Source organism: Salvia miltiorrhiza, chromosome 1 (genome assembly GCF_028751815.1).
Source record: "Salvia miltiorrhiza cultivar Shanhuang (shh) chromosome 1, IMPLAD_Smil_shh, whole genome shotgun sequence".
Lineage (NCBI taxonomy): Eukaryota > Viridiplantae > Streptophyta > Magnoliopsida > Lamiales > Lamiaceae > Salvia > Salvia miltiorrhiza.
In genome coordinates this window covers 35,484,967-35,503,177 of record NC_080387.1, presented here as the reverse complement: position 1 = coordinate 35,503,177, position 18,211 = coordinate 35,484,967, and the positions used below count along the sequence as shown (strand labels likewise).

At 36.5% G+C, this 18,211-nt stretch overlaps 1 protein-coding gene across 1 annotated transcript; it reads right to left on the bottom strand.

The window, feature by feature from the left end:
• Positions 1 to 800: 800 nt before the first annotated feature.
• Positions 801 to 4,146, bottom strand: LOC131022610 (protein STRICTOSIDINE SYNTHASE-LIKE 3-like). The gene is made up of 4 exons (XM_057952121.1): positions 3,229 to 4,146; positions 2,455 to 2,730; positions 2,171 to 2,338; positions 801 to 1,407 (listed from the first exon to the last, which is right to left on the bottom strand). Exons 1-4 carry the CDS (start codon positions 3,555 to 3,557, stop codon positions 1,005 to 1,007), a joined length of 1,176 nt encoding a protein of 391 aa, XP_057808104.1. The 5' UTR covers positions 3,558 to 4,146; the 3' UTR covers positions 801 to 1,004.
• Between the last annotated feature and the right edge of the window lie 14,065 nt (positions 4,147 to 18,211).

The following is an 18,211-nucleotide window of genomic DNA, read 5'->3' as shown; positions in this document are numbered from 1 at the left end:
GCGAAAATTATTAGCCAAACAAATAACAACAGGATTCACTGGAAGTAAGCATAAATTCGGAAAAACAGGTGCTTGCCTTCACGTCAACGGCGCTCGACACAACAACGGAGAAGGTTTACAACATTCATAAACAAGAAGTAACTGCTTTGCGTTTTACAGAATGAGGAGGTAATCTACACTAACCAAAATGTCATAATGATGAGGCAAAAAAATGCAGCGGAATTATTTAAAAATATTGAGTTCTCAAGATACCACAACTAAAGACCTTATTTCTCTTACTTGAATCCATTTTCAAAATAAAGTTGCAAGAACAATTTCATGGCTGAAAAATCGTCTACGTGTCTCCAAAGGCTCGCACAAATCGAGACAACAGCAAAAGAAAAGCTTTCAGAAATTCAGGAACCAAAACCAGTACTACGCATGGCCCGGTGGTATTAGGGTTTACATGAAACCGGTCTGGTCCGACGACAATGCTTGAACCGCGTAAAGTGAAGAGATGACGTGTCGCAATCATAAGGGGAACCTCAATGAGGTATGTCTAGCATATCATCTACCCAAAAAGAGATACAAGTCATGAATATTGGGATTGAGGAAGTATTATCTTTTATAAAAATGAGTCATCTTTAGTGGGATGATCCAAAAATGAAGAACGAATCATCTTTAATGGAACGAAAGAAGTAATAATATAATTAAATTATGTTTATTTAATAAAGATGGAAATCCTTCTCTGGAAAAAAAATAAAGATGGAAATCCTGTGTACATCATTTTTTAAAAAATTATCTATCGTTCAGCTAGTATATGCCAAAAAAGAATAGATAAATAAACAAAATAAAGGCAACAAGTTCTACATAAGAGAGAGTTCCAACTTCCAATACAGATGTGGCAAAAGAAGCCATTTCTGCATGTATACATCGATTGACACATCAGAAGCGCTACATAAACAAGCAAAAACTAAACGAGGCAATTGGGATTCTCTTACATACACAGCAACACATTAATCAGTCTAATCTAAATCATAAACTGCAACACACGACATTAACACACTCCCCATCCAAAGCTTCCCATCTCTCTCCTCCACTTCACTCACTGCTCTAACCACTTTCCCTGGCCTATCCTCCAAAATCTGCAAGAGCTTACCCTCTTCGCTGTACTTCACCACCACGGCGTGCATCCGCCCCCCGATCTGCATCAGGTAATGGAGCTTCGCAGAGATCGGAAGTTTCAGCCAGGCTTGCCGTAGTTTCGGATACAGACCTAGGATGTGCGCGTATATGCTTCTCCGGCAATGGATCGCTACCCAGAATTCGCCCTTCTCGTTTGTTCGCACATTGTCCGGAAACCCGGGGAGCACGGCCAAGGGCTCCCATGTCCCTGCCTTCTCACCTTTCAACCAGTATTTAATCAACCTACACAAATTGGTGAATAGAAACTCATTATAATTGAAGAAACAAGCCTTCAATGTTGATCATAACTGCAATGCAATGTAGTATTGATGTATAATCAGAGGGGTGAGCATACAGTCAGTTCGGTCAAAAACCAAACTGGTCAAACCAATCGACCTGTCGGCCAAACCGACTGAATGTGCATGCTTCAACCAAATCAAAACCAAACTTGAATCTTGGTTTTGGTCGGAACCAAAACCGAACCAAAACCGAATATTCATATCATCAACTGAAACCAAACCAGTTGGTAAGACGCTTCCCCTTCAACTATTAGGTTGGGGGTTCGAGTCAACACGGAGGGAAATGGGGAATCATAATTAATCCGCTTTGACCCGAAACCTATCAGTTCGGTGCGGTTTTCCAGCATCGGTTCCATTATACTGACCCCTACTTTTACATATCTCATACATTTGCAATTTTGCACCAATAATATGCCAACTAGATTTGTGTAACTAGCCATCACTTGCATATGAAAGTAGTGATGGTTTGCTAAATTTCATTGTGCAAAAGGGTACAGATTAACTACCGAATGAATTTTCTCTTATACTGCGATTTGCGTCTTAAAAGCAATCAATTAAGTGAATGATAATATCCATTCTGAAAAAATGCACAAATCCTTAAATTTCAAGTTGTAAACATACAAACTAGCATCAAGTGATAACAATTCGGCTCTCTCGATTGCATGGATAATAAAATCAAGTAGATTTAGGATGATCAGTGCACATACCTCCCAATCGAACCCTCACAGAACACAAAGAACGAACGATCCTTACTTAAGGAAATGCCGTTTGGAAACTGCACGTTCTGGACAAGAACAGTGGTTTCCTTTGTTTCTGGATTGTACTTCAGCACCCTTCCGGTATCCTCGCTCGAGAAAACCAACTGGAGGAAGTTCCTGAGACAAGCAGATACTAGAATCAAACATTTAGCACTTACCAAAACTCTCTCCTAAACCTCCAAACCATAATTAAACTCTCACTACGAATTGATCATCAGAAAATCCACACCTACCTTCTTCTGTACTTGGTGCTGCTATCGGTAAAGTAAATGTTCCCTTCATCATCAACGTCTAAGTCGTTTGTGAATCCCAGGGGGACACCTTCGGCTTCAGCAGTCAGTGACGTGGCCAAACCACCCTCGGGGCCAACCTTCATCAACCCGAAATATGCATCAGCAATGTACAAATCACCACTCTTTTTGTCAAATCTTAGCCCCAAAGGCCTGCCACAGATGTGTTCGTTCTTCACGTAGCTCAGCACTGATGGCTTCGGATCGCATAGCCCCGACCTTAAGCAATAACCAATCAATACAGTATGATCAAATGGGATACTTCCATTTTCTTCCTCAAACTATAACCAGAATACATGAGCAAACTACATCAATGTTCATTGCATAAAACTTCAAAATTTTCTAAGAGTAGATGGAACAGGATGAATATGCAGCAGTTATCTAAGGAGAATAACCTTTTTTTTTATCACACCTAAGGAGAATAACCTTTAACCAACCAGTAATAATTCCTCAATTAAATTACACAAATGTGACATCAAAACCAACTCATTTGACAAGAAAAATATCATCTTCCAACATAAACAATAAATTAAACAATTCAATATTCTGAAAACCATAGATTAAAAAGGCAAACACTGAAACGGACAAATTCATAACTAAATCATTAATCAAACACGTCTGCAATTAATTGAATTCACACACAATCACACACTCTAGGTCCCTAAATTTAAACACACACAAAAAAAAGATAGTAAAAAAAGTAGAGGAAAGAGTCACCGATTAGCCGAAGTGTAGGCAAAGTCATTCCACTTCTCTCCATCCCAGAAAACAACCCTGCCATCAGCGACGCCGGTGTACGGGCCGCGGCCCATCGGGTCGAAAGCCATGCTCTCGGGGCCCTGCACCTGATTCAAAAACCTAATTTCCGATTTCTGCAGCAGATTCTGGCGGTCCTTCTCGACGGGGAGGGCGGACCACGGCGGCATCTCAACCCTAACCGACTCAAAATCGGGGAATTCGGAAATCGCGGAGTGCCGGAACGGGTCGATGGCGCAGTAGACCGCCAGCAGGATGAACAAACCGGCGAATATTCCGGCGGGCGTCATGGCCGGCGTCGGCGAATGCAGTGGATTTTGGGGCGTTGGATTGGTGGACTAGGAGCGGTGATGCATCCGCGTTTTTATGAATGGTTTGATACCTAACTGTGCATAAATAGATGGATAGTTGGAGAGGAGAAATCAACGAAATTAAATTGGATGCATTCTGCAACTAACTACCAGCTGCCTACTGCCTGCTAGCACAGGAGTAGAGGGGTGCAATCTCTTGGCTGATTCCACACACGTGTGCAAGAGCGTGGTTCGCACACGCATTCGAAACTATAATTTCTGGATTATTCCGCCATTAATGAGCTACGAGCTGATGCAGATTTGTTTTGGATTAGGCTTTTTAACTTATTGCACCATATTTTGTATGATCTAGATTAGGACCACTTTTGACTCGTGGGATTTATTTAACTTCTAAAAATATACACTATGTTTTCTTTTTTTAAATATAATTATACTTAAATGTACGAGATTCAGATGCTGATGAATTAAGCTATACTAATATATAGTCAAGTCAACTGAAGCAAGCAGAAAACAGGAAAAAACACATACGTTTAAATAGCTGATAATAGTAAATGAGTTGGTAGGTGTATCATTACTATCCTAATAATTTGCAGATTATTATACCTCACAAGAATCAACAAAAGTAAAACCGGTGAATCACTACAGTCTACAGCACACTCGTGAAAAAAGGAATAAAGAAAATCAACTTTCCTTGTGAAATTGGATATAGAGTATCTTTTATTTTATGCAGTTGAGCCCAACGAAACTAATATTAATATCAGCCCAACACCCCTCCCCCCCAAAAGAAAACGAAAAACTATCAGCCCAACCTTGCCTAATGGAATAATTCCCACTGGATTAGTGTATAGCCCAAAGACGTAGGCTAATCTTATTGATCTCAAATAGAAACATGTTCGAGATTAAAGGAAGAAAAACATGTCTATACTCAATAACTCAGTTGTAATTGAATCGAGCCGAGTAATCCAAGCTCTGAAATCAACTAAAATCATCAGCAATGAACCTGGACTCGAAATAATTCAAAATAGTTTACAATCTATCGCAATATAAAACTAAATTTACAATACCACAATAGTCTCGTGAGCTCAAACACAACACTAGTGTACTACGTCAGCAGCTAACTCTAAACTTGAACAAACTAATTTCGGTTATACTTTTGAGCCGACTATTGTCAAGCTCAAGCTCCAGAGTTAGCTTGAATTCATAATGTATTTTACTTACAACTCCTAAATGCACAGCTTGAGAGAGTCAAGAATCTGCTTCTCTCCGACGTCATCTACATTCGCCCCGTTCCACACCAGAAAAGAACATCATCTGCAGTTTGGAAATGAAAAGATAAACCTGATAATTAGCATTTGCAGGGCCTCTCAACGGTTTTGATGATCCAAGAACTGGTGGCGTGACCTGTTGTATGCATGCCATCAAGAATGTGCCTTCATTCTCTCGTTCTAGAACGAGAAATGAACCTCTGCAGCCTAACTTATTCAGCAAATACTTACATAGCGAGTAACATGATGAAATTCTCAAGACATTCATAATCTCGTCAATTACCAATATGCAGAACAAGCAAAGCCATTTCTAACAAGAAAGTTATCTTCGCTCTTAGAAATGAGGAACAAAACAAGCTCGCTGAATTCCTAAATAAAACGAGCTGAATCTCGAGGGAATGAACAGGAAAAGCCAGAGATGCATAAACAAAACAAGTAAATCTTATGCAGTTGAGGGCAGTTCGTGTTGGAATAAGTAGTGCCTTTCACCATCAGTATTCCACTTAGGCCAACCTAGTATATTTTTGACGAACCAAGGGAATACTAGATTATTGTTTTTCAATTGGTATATAGTTTTTTTCTTTTGAATAATTTAAATTTTATACTCATCTTTTATTGAGGAAAGACCGTGTTTAGACACAGGACATACGCTCAATATTGAAATATAGGAAACATATTTTGTGAGGCGGCTGCAGAGCATACTTAATGAAGACCAACAGCACAGATATGAATTACAGTCTTACTATGAAGAGGATAAAAAAAAAAATGAACTGCACAAAACAAACCTGTATTATATATGCTTCCTCAATTTACTCATACAATTTCTACTTCCAACGAAAATAAGATAACTAAACACAGACATGGACATGTTTGACAGGAAATTAACACTGAAAAAACAAGGTTACAATAAAAACACGATCATATTTTATATATATATATATATATATATATATATATATATATATATATATATATCAAAGAGAAAATAACAGCTAAGCCGTATTGGAACGGCAGAGCTCCACCTAGCTACAAGCTCGATCCTTGTACAACTTTGTCTGTTCAGTAATGCAACTTCCATAGAGGTTTGCGTGGCAGAAAGCACTTGTCGAAAGAAATGGATAGGAAATTTTGTTCTGCGAAGCTAAAATCCTTGATCCATCCCTCACAAATTCTAAGCACCACCACCAAATCATAAGCAGTTTAAGAGTTGAGCTAGGGAAGTACTTATGCTAAGCAATGCAAACAAGGTAAAGAACTTCGAAGATAAAACTGCGCAATATCACATTATATCAACACAAAATCACAGAAAACAGAACTAATTTCAAAACCTAAAATTTCAAATCGGGGAAAGGGAATACTAGAGCACCAAGATAGAATACAACAGACAAAGAAGTATGAAAGAATAAAATGAAATAGAAAAATCACACCACAACCATGCTTAAGAAAAAGGGCATAATAAATAAAGAACAAAAAATCATAAACCCTAATTAAATTTTAAGAAACACAGATATCATGGAAAGCGAAGAATTTCAACAAATAGAAAGAAAAACAGGAGAAATTGAAATTCATTGACCCTTCAGAGCAACATCATCATAAGGGTCGGCGGGAAGCGTCTGGATATCTGAATGCCGCGAGAGAAACAAGACGAGGAACGAGCGAGCAGCGAAGAAAACAGAAATTCAGATTGAAAACTACTAATCAAAACATCATATTCCGAATATTATTATTCAAAACCCCATGAAATTAATCGGTTCAGTTTTTTCGCTTTTCCACATTTTTTCTGTCGACTTCGCCGCTTCGAGCTCAACTCTCCATCGGATTTCTCGCCGGAAATCAATCCAAACGCGCCCCTTCAAATATTTTGAAATGAGGAGGCGCCTTAAATAGTGAGGGTTTTACCTCAAAGTGTTTTACGGAACTGCTCCACAAATGTCATAAAATTACGCGGGGACCCCTTTTGAGTTTAATATCTCGAATTTCCCACGTGTAAATTGATAAAGAAATACTTAATTCTTTGATGATTTAATTTTAAAATTACATTTGTGGTAGATTTTGTTATTACATTATTGGCGAATATTACTACAAATCCTCAACTATTTTTGCATAATCAATTATATTATCTTTTTAAAATTATGAACTATTTAATTTTGTATCAATTCTACTATCTTTTTATTTTTCGATTTTGAAAAGTTGACACAACTTACATGATGTCATAATATATTTAATTATTTTTTTCATTTACATGGTACAAAAGAGATTGTTGCGTGCCTCTCATTTTCCTATAATGGTCGTTTACTTTTGAGGATTAGTGTTGATAGATAAAAATAGTAAAGTTAATCCTTTATTTATTTTGATGAATTAAAATTTTGGATATTCCAAGGCCCTTGATAATTTCTACCATTTAAATTAATTTTGTTTGATTCATTTAATAGTGAGATTGGAGAAAATCCTACTACTAAGAATAAAAATATTCAATTATACATCTTATCAATCATATAAAGTAAATATTCCCTTAATTGATTATTTCACTTTCATTTGGAAAGTTTTTTATTAGCGAAGCACACAATGGCGTATTGTGCCATATAATTTTTTAGAAAAAAGAATAATTCTAAACACATCTTGACATTTGAAGATTCACATCAATTTTTGAAATTGAAAAATGGATAGATAGTACAATTAATACAAAAATAATAGGGTTAATTACGCCAAAAACTATGAACTTTGGGCTCATTTCTAAATTTTCCATGAACTTTTTTTTATATCAAATTTTCCATAAAATTAAGGGCGTGAACAATTTTGCCATGATTTTGAGCTCCGATGAAGGTCCGGTCTTAGCTGGCACCTACGTGGCAATACGGAGCTGACATGGCGCCTACGTGGTAATACCGAGCTGATGTGGCATTGCCAGAGCTGATATTTCACTCCAGATCTGAGTCGGCAGAGCTGAGTCGGGCAGAGCAGAGTCGACAGAGCTGAGTCGGGCAGAGCAGAGTCGGTAGAGCTGCCTCTGGCAGCGCTGTACTCTGGCAAGGCTCAGTCAGCTCTGCTGCCGCCCCGCCGCCCTTCTCCACCACCACACCTCTTTCTCCATCACCCTTCCCCACCACCATCACCAGATCCGTCGTACCTTTCCCCAGCACCACACCAGATCCACCGCCTTCATCTTCCCCCAACCACCTCTCAGAGATCTGCCGCCTCCTCCGCTGCCTTCCCCCAACCAGCTCTCAGATCTGCCGCCCCCCTCCGCTGCCTTCCCCCACCACCACACCTCTCTCTTCATCGCCCTTCCCCACCACCATCACCAGATCCGTCGTACCTTCCCCCACCACCACACCAGATCCACCACCTTCATCTTCCCCCAACCACCTCTCAGATCTGCCGCCCCCTCCGCTGCCTTCCCCCACCACCACACCAGACCTGCCCCTTCAGCGAAAATCTGCACTCGTTTACTTCGTTTAGACTCTGGCGAGTTTGCTTCATTTAGACTCCGGCGAGCTCGGCCACCACCTGAGAGAGAGAGAGAGGGGTTTGGATTCAAAACGACGTCGTTTTACTCCTAACTAAACGACGTCGTTTTGATTCACCGCCGGTGACGCCATGTCACTTTTCAGGTCACTTAAAAATGCCATGTCAGCATTCAATTTGGAGATTTTTGAAAATCATGGAAAAATTGTTCACGCCCTTAAGTTCATGGAAAATTTGATAAAAAAAAAAAGTTCATGGAAAATTTGGAAATGGGCCCAAAGTTAATGGTTTTTGCCGTAATTAACCCAAAATAATACTCCCTCCATTTCACCTATCTTGAGACGCTTTCATTTTTGGGTGTCCCACCTATCTTGAGACATTTCATTATTCGGTAAAAGTTTTACTCTTTATTCACCTTTTTCACTTTTTTACCTACACACAAAATACTACTTTCTTAATTTTCGTGCTCAAAAAAGGTCTAAAGATAGCCGGGCCGGAGAGAGTAATTCATAATTTAAAAATGATAATTCAAAATCTAATTAATAGTAAAAAAATTATTTGTAATTTAAAATAATATTTTGCCCTTTTTTTTTATCGGGCAAAGTCATATTAGATGTTAGTAATTAGTTTCTCTATTTTTTTGCTCTTAAATTAACTGAAGTTCTAAGAGTGATTGTGGATAAAGTTCATAATTCATATAATTGAATCTAGTGGGGTAGTAAAGAAAAAATCGAATGCATTGAGTTTTGCTTTCCCAGAATTGTAATGGTTGGTATGTGCCAACTGTTTATTTGCAATAAAATTTCATTACAGTATGATCTATATTATGATTTGTACTTCTCTTTGTCCTACAATATTATATGTCGGAAAAGTTGTTTCAATGTAACATACTCAATCGGCAGATTTCAGTTTTTCCCAAGTCAAAAAATATATGACGTGGTCTTGGGTACATTCGAGTGTATCGTATATTTAGATTGATCCGTATTCAGATCCTGATCCGTATTCTAATCTAAACATGCATCCTGACTCAAATCGTGTAAATGACACTATTCGATTTTACAAATGAGACTGCCTATAATTGACATTATTCTATTATACAAATGACACTGTGTATAATTGACACTATTCAAAAATATAAATGACACTTCCTGTAATTGACACTATAAAATTATAAATGACATTTGTTGGGGGTGAGTTCGACAATTACGGAAGTGACGTCAGTCACGTCTGGATCGACGAGCACTAGCAACCTGAAACCACAAGCAATGTAAGAGCCCTCCTAAGAGCACCGGTGGGGGTGTCGATGGAAGGGCCTCCGACGCTCAAGTCAGTGAATTTATATAAATAATAGACGTAAGTAACGTAATAAAAATAAATAAATGATAGAGAAGAGATAGTAGTAAGTGGTATATCCGGAAGATCGGGGTGTCCTAATAGTCGAAGTTAGAGCTAATAAGCGATGTGGAATGAGGGGCGACGGATGTCCGGGCTAGCGGGGCTAGTCGGGCGTTCGGAACCCTAGAGTATTGTGAGCGTGGAGGCGGAACGGAAAAGCGGGGAGAGCGGGAGATAACGAGAGTGATAGATCGTGCGCGAGTGCTAGAGTGGATACGAGTGATTGTGGATGCCGTGATTGCGTTAGTGAATTAGCATATATAAGTCACGGGCCTGCAGGGAGGCGACTAGGGTTAGGGTTTGCTGGAATGCTCGTTGAAATCCTAGCGGTTCCGACTTCTTAGGAAACGATCTCCCGCGACTCTCTTCTGACTTAGTCGCCAAGTAACTGTCGCGTTTAGAGTTTTTCCTAGCGGATTCACGTATCTCCCACATATGACTTTACTTTGAACCTTGTGCTATGAATGTGGTATGGATCACTTTACCAGACTAGCCCGTTGGGCCGTATAATTAGGCTTATACGAATTTTACCCATTACAATACTATAATATTTTAAATAACACTATAAGATTGAAAATGACATTATAACATTTTAAAATATTGCAGAATCTGAGTACGGATCAACTCGGGTATGCGATACATCCGGATATATTGGAGGATATGTAAAATATATATATATATATATATATATATATACACGTAAAAAATTACACTTATGACCAAAATTATCGGGCATTTAAGAAAATACCTCAAATTATATGAAAATCGATAAAAAAAAATAGTTTGATTTTCGCGACAGATTTTTTAATGTGTCACGTTGGCCTTGAGCACAAAATTTTAATTCTACTTGTTGAATGATATGATATAATTTTTAAATCTTTAGGCAATTTGAAATAACTCATCGAAAATTAAATAATAAATATATATATTTTTTAATTTTTATGTACGTGGCTTTGGGTACACCGGGATGTACCATACACCCGGGTGGACCTGTACCCAGATCCTAATCCGATTTTGATTCAAATTCGTATCCTGGCTCAAATCGTGTAAATGATACTATTCTGTTATATAAATGACACTGCATATAAATGACATTATAACATTGTAAATCAAAATTTGCATCCTGGCTCAAATGATACTATTCTGTTATATAAATGACACTGCATATAAATGACATTATAACATTGTAAATGACACTGTGTATAATTGATACTATTCAAAAATATAAATGACACTATAATATTTTAAATAATATTATAAGATTGGAAATGACACTATAACATTTTAAAATATAGCATTGTCATTTATATAATTGAATAGTGTCAATTATAAGCAGTGTCATTTGTATAACTGAATAATGTCATTTACACGATTTGAATCAGGATGTGGATGTGAATTAGCATGCGGGTCAGGATGTGGGTACGGGTCAACTGTAACGACCCGACTTTTTATTAAGGATTATATACTTTTAATTACTGATTTAAGGATTGATTATGGTAATTAGAGTTCAGCATCCATTAATAAAATACGAACTTATATGAATTTGATAATTTATATATGTGATGATTTATTTTTTTTATTTTCAATAGATGATGCACTCAAAATATATTTTGAGTCCATTAATTTATTGTGAAGAATTTAACACTGAAGTGTTAAATATGAATCTTTTATCGATTTTTACTTAAGCCCATGAGTAATTTAATTTATGTTAGAAGCAAGCTCAAATGGATTTTATGCTTCAATAAGAATTAGGCTTATATGTCTTAATGTATTTAAATGAGTTTGGAACCATATAATTAATATATTAATCTCTTAGATATTTTATTACATATATAATTCTAAGCATGCTGAATCCTAAGCATGCTGAAGAAATTCTTACTACGCATGCTGAAGAAATTCTTCAGTCATACATGCAGGCTGGAAGTATTCATACCTGCAAGTTGAAAAAAATTCCACAATCCTCATCCATCCAAACCACCCCATTTTTCTTTAAAACCACAGCCACTTTCACCATTCTCACACCACCATTTTCAACTACTGCAGCCCAATTTCACAGCCAATTTTAAGGTAATGCAACAAAGAAATTTCTGCATCTTTCCATTCTCTTCCCAAATTGATTCCTAATTTTGTGATATACAATATCTGCAGAGACTAATATCCACCTACTCAAGGTATCATCACCCTCAGAGAACCACCAATTCATATCAATTCATACGGCTGTTCTGATATTTCACAACATGATTACATATGCACATATGAACTGAAATTTACAGACTAGTTCAGTTTCAAGAAAATAATTTCAGATTTTCAATAAGCATTTACAGTATTTGATTTCTGCTCAAAATCCTATGCTATTTTGTGAACTAAATTGTGGCTTGAACCTACTGTGTGTGTGAGTCGAAATCAGAGGGAGGCGGCAGCCGCGGTGGCTCGTCGCCGGCGACGGAGCGGCGGCGGTGAACCTGCCGTTGTCTCCGATCTGCCAAGAAAGGGAAAGAGGAATTTCAGATTTTTAATTTAGAAAATGGAAAAAGGGGGAAAATAGAAAAGGAAGAAATTAGAACTTACCTTAGGCTGCCCGTCGATCCAGAGAGAAAGGCGAGGGAGTCGAGGGTGGCGACACCTGGTGGCTGGTCGCGGTGGCCGAAGGAGAAGAGGGGTGGGCGTGCGTGCTGCTGCTGGAGTCGCTGATTCCGGTGTCTCCGAGGTCTTCCCGGTGGCGAGCAGCGCCAGCCATAGCTACGATTTGGGGTCTGGGTTCTGAAACGGACGGCGGCTTACCGCTGTCAGTTTCGCCGGAGGGAGATGGCGGCCGGGGCGGTGCAGGCGGCTGCGGGCGCTCTTCGGGGTGGCGCTGTACCCGCTGAACCGGTCGCAGATGGTGGAGCTCGAGGCGTTACAGGGGCGCCGGGTTTCGGTGAGTGAAGGGAGAGCCGAGGGTGGCGCGGCCTATCGCCGCTGCTCCTCCGGCGAATTCCGCGGCGACAGCTGATCGAGCGAGAGAGAGAGATGATGAGCGAGAGAGAGAGATGATGAGCAGTGAGAGAGAGATGATTGAGCTGAGAGAGAGAATTTAGAGAGAGTTTTAATTTTGATAATTGAGAGAGAGAGAGAGAGTGGCTGCTTTAATAAAAAAAAAAGAGAAAGGGAGAGAACCGATAATTTAGAGAGAGAGAGGAGAATTGTCGGTAGTGAGAGAACCGAGAGTGAAGATTTATGGGGAGAATTTTTGGACTCTTTTATTGGGCCTAATTCATTTTATTTATTGGGTCGGGGATTAATTCATTGGGCCATCTTTTTATTTCTAACTGGGCCGAATTTATTTAATGTTCTTGGGCTGGAATTTATTTAATTCTATTGGGCCTGTTTCAGATTTGTTTAGTTCAGCTCAGCTGTTAATTCGTCATTTGGGCCGATTAAAGTGTCTTTTGGACTAAGATTAATTCTTTCCAGTCCACATTAATTATTACTTGGATTCCTATTATTTATTAATAATGGGTCTCGAATTTATATTACTTGGGCTCCTACGATTTAATTGATTAAGTCCAATGAAATTTATTTATTTAACCCAATAAGAATTATTATTTTAGGCTTCTGTATTAATCCTAATTATTTTAATTAGTGATTAATATTAAAATTTACTAATTATTTTAAGGGTGATGATGGGCTCTCTTATTGGGCTTCATGATTTTATTATCTTGGGCCTCAATATGTTTGGGCCTTATTCAAAGAAAAATATGATAGACTTAATTTATCTAATTAATTTGGGCTTATATCTATTTAAATTATTTGAGCTCTTAATTATTAATTTAAATTGAGCTTGATTAATTTAATTATATATTGACCTTTAAATTAATTATTTAAATGGAGTTCTTTATTTCAAGTATTTATAAATAGATTATAAAATAAAATATTTTGAGTTAAACTCTCATTTAAATTGATTCTTTTCAAATGACTTATTAATATGGATTATTTGAAAATGATTAAATGATTTTAAATATAAGAAAGCATGATCTATGATGATATAATTTATCTATGTAATATTATAGGATTTGTTTTTAGATGACGGAATATTTGACTTGATGACATAAATAGAACGAGTTATGATTAATGTGCATGTTGATGTTCGAATAAATAGTTTCGAACCTAAATGATAGTTATGTGATAATGTTTTGAGTTCAAGGTTTTGACGAGATAAGATTAATAATCCGACCTCATAAGACGAGCTTTAATTCCTTAAATAGGATTAGCATCTCATAATTTAATTAAAGGAATATGAGTCATGCATAATCATTTCACGCATCCTCATTTATTGAGATTTTTCGAGAATTAGAATCTTATTTTATTTTCTCGAATTAAAGGTCAAGCACCAGAGTTAGAGCTAAACCGTGAGTCTGCTATTCAGGTAGGCTTTCTACGTATAAACTAAAATTATATATTAGAATTGTTAAGACTTTATGCTTATGAATTTAAATGATATTGTCAATGCCTAAATGCTTTATATTTTATTATTAATTGCCTATCTGATGTTAATCGAATTCGGATTCTGGATGGGACCGCAAATCCCTTCGGAATTAGTGTACACCTTGTGATCGTGAGTCATCTAGCGGGTTGGCCGATCATAGTGTCCGTAGAGGGAGGCCTCCCTCTCGGCACGAGTTACTGATATGGTGATTAATGATATAAAATACCTGCGCGGGTTATTGATGAAAGAAATGATATTATGTTTGGTAAATACGAGTCTTTAAAGGAAAACCCTCGTATATTACTACTATTGAAAGGCTTGACAATAAAATATTATGCATGTATGTAAATTTCGGCAAGTGTCCACTAAGTACTTTTGTACTTAGCCCTGCATGTATTTTTAAATGTGCAGGTTGAGCTGTGATCGAGGATGTAGTGTGCAAGCGGAGCTTCTGTCAATCTAGGATGAGTACCTCAGAGTAGAGTATATGTCTTCATACATATATTCAAATTATTATTCCGCTGCAAACACTGATTTTACTAAGACATTATGTTATCTGTCAAAACAATATGTACTATTTAATAATGTACTCAAACTCGTTGAGTACCCCTTTGGATAATATTATGTACGGTCCCCTTGTGGCCTTCATTGATATCTAGATATTTCGATTGATTTCTTTATACAAGTCGAGTCATCAAGAAAACGAATATGCCCTTTCTTACTCCCGCTCCTAAATTCCCTCCCTTAGTCGCGGTTTTCCCGAATTTGCTATCCTTAGCAAGTGCGGTCGTGACATCAACCCTGGTGTACATGAGATTTTGTTTATAATTATTAGGGATAATTGCTGAATTTTCAACTAATTCTCATTTTGAGCATGAACTTTTTTATTATTATTAAAATAACTCAATTATTAATTTTTTCTCATTTCACATATTCGTCCATTTCAATTTGAAACAACGTCATTTCCATCCAACTATACAATACGACGTAAATTTTATTTTTCCACACGATCATATTTGTATCAAACGAATATATTTATACCATACCACCACTACCGAAAATGGGAAAGTATATGCAAAATGAGAAAAGATTAATAGTTGAATAATTTTAATAAAGATTTTAAAGTTCTTGTGCAAAATAAAAATTTGTTGAAAGTTCAATAAATTATATGCAATTAAACCTGTATTTTATTGGAATTATTGATATTTCAGAATATTTTAATTAAGTGACCATTAATTTAAGAAATAAGTTAATAATTACTAAATGACATGGCAATTAATGAATTTGTTGGTTCGATTCTTCCAATTAAATTATTCTCAGAAAGATTGTAGGCACGAAATTTCTTCCATCTTTCTTTAGGGTAGGGGAAAATGTACAGGAATTTATTTCTTATGGAATTTTGTTTATTTAATTAGCATGGATATTTTCAAAAAAAAAAAAAAATAGCATGGATAGTCTGTGGTTATATTTTGAGGTGTTGATTAATCATGAATAATTACGTACAACTTTTTAAGTCATTATTTAATTATTTGAATAAAAGTTGAAGGCAGAAATATGGTCGATATATGGTGGAAGAAACTTAAGTGGCACTCAAAAACACAGCATTAAATTTATTAGTTGCATTAATTACATTGCATCATTTTGTTTCTGATTTTTACTGATATGCTGTCGCTTTCTTTCCAGTTTGGTTAAATGAGGAACTTATGAGTTAAAAAACGAAAGATAAGGTATTTTAAGAAGAAAAACTCAAAAACGGAGTAATATCTTGAGTTTTTTAAATTTTTTTATGAGGAAAAATATATCACGAGTTAGAAATTTCATCGAACAACTCAAAAAACAGTTTCTTTATGGCCTTTTATGCTGTACAATTTATTCGGTTCGTTACTTACATTACTAAACCATTTCATTACAAAAATATCAAACTATTACTAATTAAAAGACAGATAATTATATGGAGGTTGCGGCTGCCTTCACAAGTCACAAGTTTTCATGGATTTTACGAAGTGTTAAATCACAAGTTTTCAAGGATTTTACTAAGTGTTAATAGGCAAAAATGCCTATTTATTTAAGTTTTTTTTTTTTTTTTGTAAAAATGCCCTAAGTTATCATACAAAATATTTTATGCTCTAATTATGTGAAGTACCTATTTTACCCTTTGATGTTGATGAGTTTGCTTGGTTTTTTGTGAAAGTTTTACACATTTGACCGATTTGACAGCCACCAGTCATAAAAGTCAACGATTTGAGAGCTATCAGTCAAGAGTACATATGACCGGTGGGTGGCTAAATCATGTGTCCGCCCGGTGAAATTATGTGTCCGCCCGAGCGGACACATGATCTAGCCACCCATCGTTCATATGTATTCTTGACTGATAGCTGTCAAATCGTTGACTTTTATGACTGATAGTTGTCCAATCGGTCAAATGTGTCAGACTTTCACAGAAAACCAAGCAAACCCATCAAATCAAAGGGTATTTAAAGAATAGGGCATAGAATGCTTATGCTTATAAAAGAGGGCATTTTTACTATAGTAGGAATATGTCATTTTAAATTTTCACTCATTTACGAATATATATATATATATATATATATATATATATATATATATATAGGGAGAGGTTCAAATAAGAACCACTAATAAAATAATAACGGAGAACCATTTTAAGCCATTCGATCATCAAGATCTACGGTGGATGCATCATCTTGGTGGATGGATGCAGGTGCTGGGTTCGAATCCTGAAGGGAGAAAAAAAATTATTTTTTTTGGATGCATTAAATTTAATAGCGGATGCATTAATTTGTATAGTAGATGCAGTAATTTTATTGGTTCTTATGTTCTCACGATAATTGTGGTTCTCACTATAACCGCACCATATATATATATATATATATATATATATATATATATATATAGGGAAAAGTTCTATTGAGAAGTGCAAATAATTTGAGAAGTGAGAAATCATCCAAGTCGTTTATTTTCGAAAATCTGATGGCTATAATCAGCCCAGATTTATGAGTGTGAATTATATTATAAGGATACAATTGTAGAACTCATATACACGCTAACCAATTCTTACTATAATTAAGGGATATCAAATCTCTCAATCTATGGAAGATTTTCATATATATCAATATTATCTTATGGTAATCTATTTTATTTTTTGTTCTAATAATATTAAATCGACAGTCAGTATTGGTTTTTTATTATTCTGCTGCTTCTTCGTGTAAGTTCATTACAATTTTGAATATGTTCAATAGAATATGTTGTGTGTAAGTTCATTATAATTTTGAAGATATTCGTTAGAATACGTAGTGTAAGTTCATTACAATTTTGAAGATGTTCATTATAATATCGTGTAAGTTCAGTTAGCACTTCACATTCACCTGCAAAATATTAAGTTTTTACGTCACCAATATAAAACTTGGATATTCAAAATAACTAATTATATTTCAGTCTCGTCGAACCTGGTTCATATTTTGTTGAACTTATTTGTTACTGTAATGAACTTTAATGGGTTTTTATAACTTATTTTATAGTGTAATGACTAATCGAATAAGAGCTTAAGTGGGCTTCCTTCGCCGGCTCATTTCTGCGCCGACCGGCCACTAGGCCGTGAGCCATCAACACGTAGCCGTTCCTTCATTTTCAGGCTACCACTATCATGAATCGAAAAGCCGAAATACCCTCTCCATCTCCCCAACCAACGGCCGCAACATCCTTCGGCAACCAACGTCGTATTCACGATGTAGCAACCGACCGATTTACGGCCTCTGTTTCTCTCTCTCCCTACTGTAACGGAGAGCCGAGAAACCATCATCATGTAGTCCATTCTTTCACGCACACATACGGCTAAGCCAAGAGCCTCCATGGCCGAACACCATTGCAAAACGAGAACCGAAAAACCACTCGGCGGGCAACATTTGTCATTTAAGAATTAAATTAAAAAATTACCTTCTTCTTTAGATTGATCTATGAAGTTTTTCGCCGAATATTGAATTGATTGCCGAACAACATATGACGACGAAGCCAAAATATCACAACAC

Coding starts and splice junctions, on each gene's coding strand:
- LOC131022610 (XM_057952121.1), bottom strand. CDS start 3,557: ATGACGCCCGCCGGAATATTCGCCGGTTTGTTCATCCTGCTGGCGGTC. Junction 2,731..3,228: donor GCCTACACTTCGGCTAATCG/GTGACTCTTTCC, acceptor TTATTGCTTAAG/GTCGGGGCTATGCGATCCGA. Junction 1,408..2,170: donor TGTGAGGGTTCGATTGGGAG/GTATGTGCACTG, acceptor CAATTTGTGTAG/GTTGATTAAATACTGGTTGA.